The 11288-nt window shown below is 43.4% G+C and overlaps 1 protein-coding gene across 1 annotated transcript in view; it reads left to right on the top strand.

Annotated features, from left to right (window-relative positions):
* The window catches only part of LOC120040821 (cysteine-rich protein 2-like), a 10835-nt gene extending 3279 nt beyond the window's left edge, over positions 1-7556 (top strand). Inside the window, exons 2-4 of the mRNA XM_038985841.1 lie at positions 2320-2414; positions 2785-2835; positions 7542-7556. Coding sequence (XP_038841769.1) covers positions 2320-2414; positions 2785-2835; positions 7542-7556 — 161 coding nt within the window. The remainder of the gene's footprint in view (positions 1-2319; positions 2415-2784; positions 2836-7541) is intronic.
* Positions 7557-11288: the final 3732 nt, after the last annotated feature.

Here is an 11288-nt window from a genome sequence, read left to right as displayed (position 1 = left end):
ACGCCCACCCGTAGCACGCGCTCCAGCAGGTATATCTCTCTGGTCACCCCCAAAACCAATTCTTCCTTTGGCCGCCTCTCCTTCCAGTTCTCTGCTGCCAATGACTGGAACGAACTACAAAAATCTCTGAAACTGGAAACACTTATCTCCCTCACTAGCTTTAAGCACCAGCTGTCAGAGCAGCTCATAGATTACTGCACCTGTACATAGCCCATCTATAATTTAGCCCAAACAACTACCTCTTTACCTACTGTATTTATTTATTTTGCTCCTTTGCACCCCATTATTTCTATCTCTACTTTGCACCTTCTTCCACTGCAAACCAACCATTCCAGTGTTATTTTTTACTTGCTATATTGTATTTACTTCGCCACCATGGCCTTTTTATATTTTTATTTATTTATATATATATTTTGTTTGCCTTCACCTCCCTTATCTCACCTCACTTGCTCATATTGTATATAGACTTATTTTTCACTGTATTATTGACTGTATGTTTGTTTTACTCCATGTGTAACTATGTGTTGTTGTATGTGTCGAACTGCTTTGCTTTATCTTGGCCAGGTCGCAATTGTAAATGAGAACGTGTTCTCAATTTGCCTACCTGGTTAAATAAAGGTGAAATAAAAAAAAAATAAATAAAAAAAGTTAATTTGGTAAATTACCGGTAGCTTAGCAACTCTCAGGTCATAGTGCAGAGCTCTCTCTGAATGGCAGACAACATTTGACCTCTAACCCCTGCCATCCTCTAACCCCATTGGTCGATGACCTGCAATCTCTATTGCACTCAACACTGCCCTTTCCCACCTGGACAAAAGGAACACCTATGTGAGAATGCTATTCATTGACTACAGCTCAGTGTTCAACACCATAGTGCCCTCAAAGCTCATCACTAAGCTAAGGACCCTGGGACTAAACACCTCCCTCTGCAACTGGATCCTGGACTTCCTGATGGGCCGCCCCCAGGTGGTAAGGGTAGGTAACAAAACATCCGCCATGCTGATCCTCAAAACGGGGGCCCCTCAGGGGATCGTGCTCAGACCCCTCCTGTACTCCCTGATCACTCATGACTGTCGAGCCAGGAACGACTCCAACACCATCATCAAGTTTGCCGATGACACAACAGTGGTAGGCCTGATCACTGACAACAGTGCGACAGCCTATAGGGAGGAGGTCAGAGACCTGGCCGTGTGGTGCCAGGACAACAACCTCTCCCTCAACGTGATAAAAACAAAGGAGATGACTGTGGACTACAGGAAAAGGAGGACAAAGAACGCCCCCATTCTCATCAACGGGGCTGTAGTGGAGCAGGTTGAGAGCTTCAAGTTCCTTGGTGTCCATGTCACCAACAAACTAACATGGTCCAAGCACACCAAGACAGTAGTGAAGAGTGCATGACAAAGCCTATTCCCCCTCAGGAGAATGAAGAGATTTGGCATGGGTCCTTAGATCCTCAAAAGGTTCTACAGCTGCACCATCGAGAGGATTCCGTCTGGTTGCATCATTTCCTGGTATGGCAACTGCTCGGCCTCCAACCACAAGACACTACAGAGGGTAGTGCGTACGGCCCAGTACATCACCGGGGCCAAGCTTCTTGCCATCCAGGACCTCTATACCAGGCGGTGTCAGAGAAAGGCCCTACAAATTGTGAAAGACACCAGTCACCCTAGTCCTATACTGTTCTCTCTTCTACCGCACGGCAAGTGGTACCGGATCACCAAGTCTAGGACCAAAAGGCTCCTTATCAGCTTCTACCCCCAAACCATCAGACTCCTGAACATCTAATCAAATGACCACCAGACCCCTCTTTTACACTGCTGCTACTCTCTGTTTACTATCTATACATAGTCACTTTAACTCTACCTACATATTACCTCAATTACCTGGATTAACCGGTGCCCCCTCACATTGACTCTGCAACGGAACCCCCATATAGCCTCGCTATTGGTATTTTACTGCTGCTGTTTAATTATTTATTACTGAAAAAATATATATGTTTACTGAACACATTTTTTCTTAAAACTTCTTAAAGCAATGTTGGTTAAGAGCTTGTAAGTAAGAATTTCACTGTAAGGTCTACACCTGTTGTATTCAGCATTTCACTGTAAGGTCCACACCTGTTGTATTCAGCATTTCACTGTAAGGTCCACACCTGTTGTATTCAGCATTTCACTGTGAGGTCCACACCTGTTGTATTCAGCATTTCACTGTTGTATTCGGCGCATGTGACAAATACAATTTGATTATCCTCTAACTAGATTGGTCCATGACAGACATTTGACCTCTAACCCTTGGTATCCTCTCTCCCCATTGGTCCAGGTGAGAAGAAGAGGTCATTGGGGCGGGACTACCACCCTCTGTGTCTGAAGTGTCAACAGTGTCAGAGACAGTTGACCCCAGGACAACATGCTGAGGTATGGAAAGAGAGGGAGGGAGGGAAGAGGATGAGGGAGAGAAGGGGGAGGGAGGAATGGGAGCTGAGAGGGAGGGGAGTATAGCAGAGGGGGGAGGGGGGAGAGGGGAGAGATGGAAGGGAAGGGGGAGAGAGAGTGAGTCAGGGAGAAAGATAGTATCAACAGTGTCAGAGACAGCTGACCCCAGGACAACATGCTGAGGTACGAAGACAGGGGGGGAGGGTGGGGAAGGAGTGAGGGAGGGAGGTGGGGTGCAGAAGGAAGGTCTGTCTATCTATCTGTCTATCTATCTGTCTGTCTGTCTGTCTATCTATATGTGTGTATCTATGTATCTCATGAACTAAGATGTTTTCTGTGCTTTGTGTTTCAGCATGATGAGAAACCCTACTGCACTAACTGTTACATGAAGACGTTTGGTACCAGAGGTAGATACTGCTTGGTGATGAGGAACCCTACTACACTAACTGTTACATGTAGATGTTTGGTACCAGAGGTAGATACTGCTTGGTGATGAGAAACCCTACTACACTAACTGTTACATGTAGATGTTTGGTACCAGAGGTAGATACTGCTTGGTGATGAGTAACCCTACTACACTAACTGTTACATGTAGATGTTTGGTACCAGAGGTAGATACTGCTTGGTGATGAGAAACCCTACTACACTAACTGTTACATGTAGATGTTTGGTCCCAGAGGTAGATACTGCTTGGTTATGAGAAACCCTACTACACTAACTGTTACATGTAGATGTTGGGTACCAGAGGTAGATACTGCTTGGTGATGAGAAACCCTACTACACTAACTGTTACATGTAGATGTTTGGTACCAGAGGTAGATACTGCTTGGTGATGAGTAACCCTACTACACTAACTGTTACATGTAGATGTTTGGTACCAGAGGTAGATACTGCTTGGTGATGAGAAACCCTACTACACTAACTGTTACATGTAGATGTTTGGTACCAGAGGTAGATACTGCTTGGTGATGAGAAACCCTACTACACTAACTGTTACATGTAGATGTTTGGTACCAGAGGTAGATACTGCTTGGTGATGAGTAACCCTACTACACTAACTGTTACATGTAGATGTTTGGTACCAGAGGTAGATACTGCTTGGTGATGAGAAACCCTACTACACTAACTGTTACATGTAGATGTTTGGTACCAGAGGTAGATACTGCTTGGTGATGAGTAACCCTACTACACTAACTGTTACATGTAGATGTTGGGTACCAGAGGTAGATACTGCTTGGTGATGAGAAACCCTACTACACTAACTGTTACATGTAGATGTTTGGTACCAGAGGTAGATACTGCTTGGTGATGAGAAACCCTACTACACTAACTGTTACATGTAGATGTTTGGTACCAGAGGTAGATACTGCTTGGTGATGAGAAACCCTACTACACTAACTGTTACATGTAGATGTTTGGTACCAGAGGTAGATACTGCTTGGTGATGAGTAACCCTACTACACTAACTGTTACATGTAGATGTTGGGTACCAGAGGTAGATACTGCTTGGTGATGAGAAACCCTACTACACTAACTGTTACATGTAGATGTTTGGTACCAGAGGTAGATACTGCTTGGTGATGAGTAACCCTACTACACTAACTGTTACATGTAGATGTTTGGTACCAGAGGTAGATACTGCTTGGTGATGAGTAACCCTACTACACTAACTGTTACATGTAGATGTTTGGTCCCAGAGGTAGATACCCTACTACACTAACTGTTACATGTAGATGTTGGGTACCAGAGGTAGATGCTGCTTGGTGATGAGTAACCCTACTACACTAACTGTTACATGTAGATGTTTGGTACCAGAGGTAGATACTGCTTGGTGATGAGAAACCCTACTACACTAACTGTTACATGTAGATGTTTGGTACCAGAGGTAGATACTGCTTGGTGATGAGAAACCCTACTACACTAACTGTTACATGTAGATGTTTGGTACCAGAGGTAGATACTGCTTGGTGATGAGTAACCCTACTACACTAACTGTTACATGTAGATGTTGGGTACCAGAGGTAGATACTGCTTGGTGATGAGAAACCCTACTACACTAACTGTTACATGTAGATGTTTGGTACCAGAGGTAGATACTGCTTGGTGATGAGTAACCCTACTACACTAACTGTTACATGTAGATGTTGGGTACCAGAGGTAGATACTGCTTGGTGATGAGAAACCCTACTACACTAACTGTTACATGTAGATGTTTGGTACCAGAGGTAGATACTGCTTGGTGATGAGTAACCCTACTACACTAACTGTTACATGTAGATGTTGGGTACCAGAGGTAGATACTGCTTGGTGATGAGAAACCCTACTACACTAACTGTTACATGTAGATGTTGGGTACCAGAGGTAGATACTGCTTGGTGATGAGAAACCCTACTACACTAACTGTTACATGTAGATGTTTGGTACCAGAGGTAGATACTGCTTGGTGATGAGTAACCCTACTACACTAACTGTTACATGTAGATGTTGGGTACCAGAGGTAGATACTGCTTGGTGATGAGAAACCCTACTACACTAACTGTTACATGTAGATGTTTGGTACCAGAGGTAGATACTGCTTGGTGATGAGTAACCCTACTACACTAACTGTTACATGTAGATGTTGGGTACCAGAGGTAGATACTGCTTGGTGATGAGTAACCCTACTACACTGTTACATGTAGATGTTTGGTACCAGAGGTAGATACTGCTTGGTGATGAGTAACCCTACTACACTAACTGTTACATGTAGATGTTGGGTACCAGAGGTAGATACTGCTTGGTGATGAGTAACCCTACTACACTAACTGTTACATGTAGATGTTTGGTACCAGAGGTAGATACTGCTTGGTGATGAGTAACCCTACTACACTAACTGTTACATGTAGATGTTTGGTACCAGAGGTAGATAATGCTTGGTGATGAGAAACCCTACTACACTAACTGTTACATGTAGATGTTTGGTACCAGAGGTAGATACTGCTTGGTGATGAGTAACCCTACTACACTAACTGTTACATGTAGATGTTTGGTACCAGAGGTAGATACTGCTTGGTGATGAGTAACCCTACTACACTAACTGTTACATGTAGATGTTTGGTACCAGAGGTAGATACTGCTTGGTGATGAGATACCCTACTACACTAACTGTTACATGTAGATGTTTGGTACCAGAGGTAGATACTGCTTGGTGATGAGTAACCCTACTACACTGTTACATGTAGATGTTTGGTACCAGAGGTAGATACTGCTTGGTGATGAGTAACCCTACTACACTAACTGTTACATGTAGATGTTGGGTACCAGAGGTAGATACTGCTTGGTGATGTGTAACCCTACTACACTAACTGTTACATGTAGATGTTTGGTACCAGAGGTAGATACTGCTTGGTGATGAGAAACCCTACTACACTAACTGTTACATGTAGATGTTTGGTACCAGAGGTAGATACTGCTTGGTGATGAGTAACCCTACTACACTAACTGTTACATGTAGATGTTTGGTACCAGAGGTAGATACTGCTTGGTGATGAGAAACCCTACTACACTAACTGTTACATGTAGATGTTTGGTACCAGAGGTAGATACTGCTTGGTGATGAGTAACCCTACTACACTAACTGTTACATGTAGATGTTTGGTACCAGAGGTAGGTACTGCTTGGTGATGAGAAACCCTACTACACTAACTGTTACATGTAGATGTTGGGTACCAGAGGTAGATACTGCTTGGTGATGAGAAACCCTACTACACTAACTGTTACATGTAGATGTTGGGTACCAGAGGTAGATACTGCTTGGTGATGAGTAACCCTACTACACTAACTGTTACATGTAGATGTTTGGTACCAGAGGTAGATACTGCTTGGTGATGAGTAACCCTACTACACTAACTGTTACATGTAGATGTTTGGTACCAGAGGTAGATACTGCTTGGTGATGAGAAACCCTACTACACTAACTGTTACATGTAGATGTTTGGTACCAGAGGTAGATACTGCTTGGTGATGAGTAACCCTACTACACTGTTACATGTAGATGTTGGGTACCAGAGGTAGATACTGCTTGGTGATGAGAAACCCTACTACACTAACTGTTACATGTAGATGTTTGGTACCAGAGGTAGATACTGCTTGGTGATGAGAAACCCTACTACACTAACTGTTACATGTAGATGTTTGGTACCAGAGGTAGATACTGCTTGGTGATGAGTAACCCTACTACACTGTTACATGTAGATGTTGGGTACCAGAGGTAGATACTGCTTGGTGATGAGAAACCCTACTACACTGTTACATGTAGATGTTGGGTACCAGAGGTAGATACTGCTTGGTGATGTGTAACCCTACTACACTAACTGTTACATGTAGATGTTTGGTACCAGAGGTAGATACTGCTTGGTGATGAGAAACCCTACTACACTAACTGTTACATGTAGATGTTTGGTACCAGAGGTAGATACTGCTTGGTGATGAGTAACCCTACTACACTAACTGTTACATGTAGATGTTTGGTACCAGAGGTAGATACTGCTTGGTGATGAGAAACCCTACTACACTAACTGTTACATGTAGATGTTTGGTACCAGAGGTAGATACTGCTTGGTGATGAGAAACCCTACTACACTAACTGTTACATGTAGATGTTTGGTACCAGAGGTAGATACTGCTTGGTGATGAGAAACCCTACTACACTAACTGTTACATGGAGATGTTTGGTACCAGAGGTAGATACTGCTTGGTGATGTACTTTAGCTGGGCTGCGTCCCAAATTGCTGCCTATTCTCTACACTACTACTACACTACCTCTACACTACTTTGGCCAGAGACTTGGTCAAAAGTAGTACACCAAATAGGGAATAGTGTGTGTCTTAGGATGGTATGTACAGCAAATATCTCATACATCTCTATCTCTCTCTCTCCTCTCTCTGTGCTCTCTCGCTGTCTCTGTCTCTCTGTCTCTGTCTCTCTGTCTCTGTCTCTCTGTCTGTGTCTCTCTGTCTGTGTCTCTCTGTCTGTGTCTCTCTGTCTGTGTCTCTCTGTCTGTGTCTCTCTGTCTGTGTCTCTCTGTCTGTGTCTCTCTGTCTGTGTCTCTCCGTCTGTGTCTCTCACCAGGTAACAGGAGACTGATGTCAAACTGTCACAGCTCAGCCTCCTCTTCCTCCTCCTAGGAACCAGTCTAACCAAAAAACAACCAAAATAATACCTAATGAGAACTAACAGGCTATCAACAAGGATCTATGTTCAACAAAACTGACATTCAGCCAACAAGCCAACGACCATCCAACTAGACCCAACATTCAGCCAACCAACATTTGACCAATCGAGAAATACTCTGAAAGTCCCCCTCTTTCAGTCAATCATAAAACAACTACCTGGACCACAACGTTGTGTTCAATGGAGACAACGGTTGTTCTTCAATAAAACAGAAGCTTCTACAGTCGTCTGGATGAAGTGTGTTAAATACAGAGTCCCTTTAGGCACCAACACACATCCTACACTACACATGTACTGGAGTACACAGACACACATCCTACACTACACATGTACTGGAGTACACAGACACACATCCTACACATGTACTGGAGTACACAGACACACATCCTACACTACACATGTACTGGAGTACACAGACACACATCCTACACCACACATGTACTGGAGTACACAGACACACATCCTACACTACACATGTACTGGAGTACACAGACACACATCCTACACTACACATGTACTGGAGTACACAGACACACATCCTACACTACACATGTACTGGAGTACACAGACACACATCCTACACTACACATGTACTGGAGTACACAGACACACATCCTACACTACACATGTACTGGAGTACACAGACACACATCCTACACTACACATGTACTGGAGTACACAGACACACATCCTACACTACACATGTACTGGAGTACACAGACACACATCCTACACTACACATGTACTGGAGTACACAGACACACATCCTACACTACACATGTACTGGAGTACACAGACACACATCCTACACTACACATGTACTGGAGTACACAGACACACATCCTACACTACACATGTACTGGAGTACACAGACACACATCCTACACTACACATGTACTGGAGTACACAGACACACATCCTACACTACACATGTACTGGAGTACACAGACACACATCCTACACTACACATGTACTGGAGTACACAGCCTCACATCCTACACTACACATGTACTGGAGTACACAGACACACATCCTACACTACACATGTACTGGAGTACACAGACACACATCCTACACTACACATGTACTGGAGTACACAGACACACATCCCACACTACACATGTTCCCGGAGTTCACAGCCTCACATCCTACACTACACATGTACTGGAGTACACAGACACACATCCTACACTACACATGTACTGGAGTACACAGACACACATCCTACACTACACATGTACTGGAGTACACAGACACACATCCTACACCACACATGTACTGGAGTACACAGACACACATCCTACACTACACATGTACTGGAGTACACAGACACACATCCTACACTACACATGTACTGGAGTACACAGACACACATCCTACACTACACATGTACTGGAGTACACAGACAAACATCCTACACTACACATGTACTGGAGTACACAGACACACATCCTACACTACACATGTACTGGAGTACACAGACACACATCCTACACTACACATGTACTGGAGTACACAGACACACATCCTACACTACACATGTACTGGAGTACACAGACACACATCCTACACTACACATGTACTGGAGTACACAGACACACATCCTACACTACACATGTACTGGAGTACACAGACACACATCCTACACTACACATGTACTGGAGTACACAGACACACATCCTACACTACACATGTACTGGAGTGGACACGGTAAGATCATGTTTTAATACAACCAGAGTTCTGAACACACACACACACACACACACACACACACACACACACACACACACACACACACACACACACACACACACACACACACACACACACACACACACACACACACACACACACACACACACACACACACATAGGGACTTTGCAATGAGGGTTTCAGCATGACAGTGAGTTCAAGAAGGGAATCACACAAGACTGACAGCCTGTAATTTTATTAAAAGCATTCAGTTGATTACATGGCAGTTTAGAGAGCAACATCATAACAATAATCTACATCATAATCTATAATCAATATCATAACATTTATAATCAATAACATTATCTATATACTACTAACAGCATCATAACAATAATCTACATAATAATCAAAATCATAACATTTATAATCAATAACATCATGAGATGTAAACAACAACAAACCCCTTTATTAATTATTTTTTTTCAAAATACAAAGAACGAACAGATGATTATAATAATGGAGACACTTCAAGATAAAGAATCTAAGAGACACTAAATAAGATAAAGAATCTAAGAGACACTAAATAAGATAAAGAATCTAAGAGACACTAAATAAGATAAAGAATCTAAGAGACACTAAATAAGATAAAGAATCTAAGAGACACTAAATAAGATAAAGAATCTAAGAGACACTAAATAAGATACAAAAAGACAAAAGCAAAAAGCAATACATTCTGGAACAAAACACCATGTTACCAGAACCCCATGTTACCCAAAACCCCATGTTACCAAAACCCCATGTTACCCAGAACCCCATGTTACCCAGAACCCCATGTTACCCAGAACCCCATGTTACCCTGGTGGTAAAAACCAAACTAAAAGGAATAATGTTGGTTGCAGTCACTCCTTTTAGATTTTTTCCAAGGTTCTAGAAAGATAAACTAATTCTGAACTTGTTATTAAAATTAGAACCACTTCAGGTTTGTCACCACATTTTAAACACCAGTCCACTGCTGACCATCGATTTAAAACACAAAACTGACCTAAGATCAGCATGTAGGGTCAGCTTCATTCTACTACTACTCCGTCCCCTGGGCTGCTCTCTCCTCTCCCGGTCCAGCTTCAGCTCTGGAGCTCAGAGAGACCATCTCCATGGCATTGACATAAAGATCCATGCTGCTCACCCTGTTCACTCTTTTCTGCCTCCTGGTGGGCTAGGGAGACACAGCACCAACAGTCAGACATTTACTCTCTAGTATCTCCATTCTCTCTCCCTCCCTCTCCCCCTCACCCTCACCCTCTAGTTTAAATGACTTGTAACGTCTGAGTAAATGTCTTTACCTTGTAGTACAGGTAGGAGGTGGTGATGGCTGTCAGTAGGATCAGCAGCACTACAACGTGTCTGATGATGAAGGCTGGCAGAGGAGAGGCTGCAAACAGAAACACCTTTGATGAGGGGATTGATCATCATCACATAGATCTGTGGGAAATCTGTCAATGACAAAGTTATAAGTCTGGTTCATGTTCAGTTACCTGTGATGGTGAGGGAGAGGAGCTCACTCTCAGAGGAGAAGTTGTGAGAGAAAACATAATTCTCATAAACACAGCTGTAGTTCCCTTGGTGGGAGTCATCTGCAGCAGGGAAGAGGAAGGCAGCAGAGTGATTGACAGCTGGCTGGGTCTGGGTTCTGTTGGAGCCGGTGAACGTGAGGAGGAAGGAGCCTCCTGGGTACTGTGGCTGAGTGGAGCAGGTGATGGTGAAGCTGTAGCCCCTGAAAACCTCGGGCCCCTGGTGGCCCCTGGAGACCCCTCCCATTGAGTCAGTCAGGGAGATATCAGGCTGGACCAGGAGATCTGTAACAATAAAAGAGAAGAAGAAAAACCTCTTCAACTAGTTTCCTATAGATATGACAATAACATCAGCATGTAACAGTGCTAGCCACCCTCCCT

The sequence above is a fragment of the Salvelinus namaycush genome, unplaced genomic scaffold (genome assembly GCF_016432855.1).
Source record: "Salvelinus namaycush isolate Seneca unplaced genomic scaffold, SaNama_1.0 Scaffold383, whole genome shotgun sequence".
NCBI lineage: Eukaryota > Metazoa > Chordata > Actinopteri > Salmoniformes > Salmonidae > Salvelinus > Salvelinus namaycush.
The sequence above is the reverse complement of the archived record's forward strand: the minus strand, read 5'-3'. Positions and strand labels throughout refer to the sequence as shown.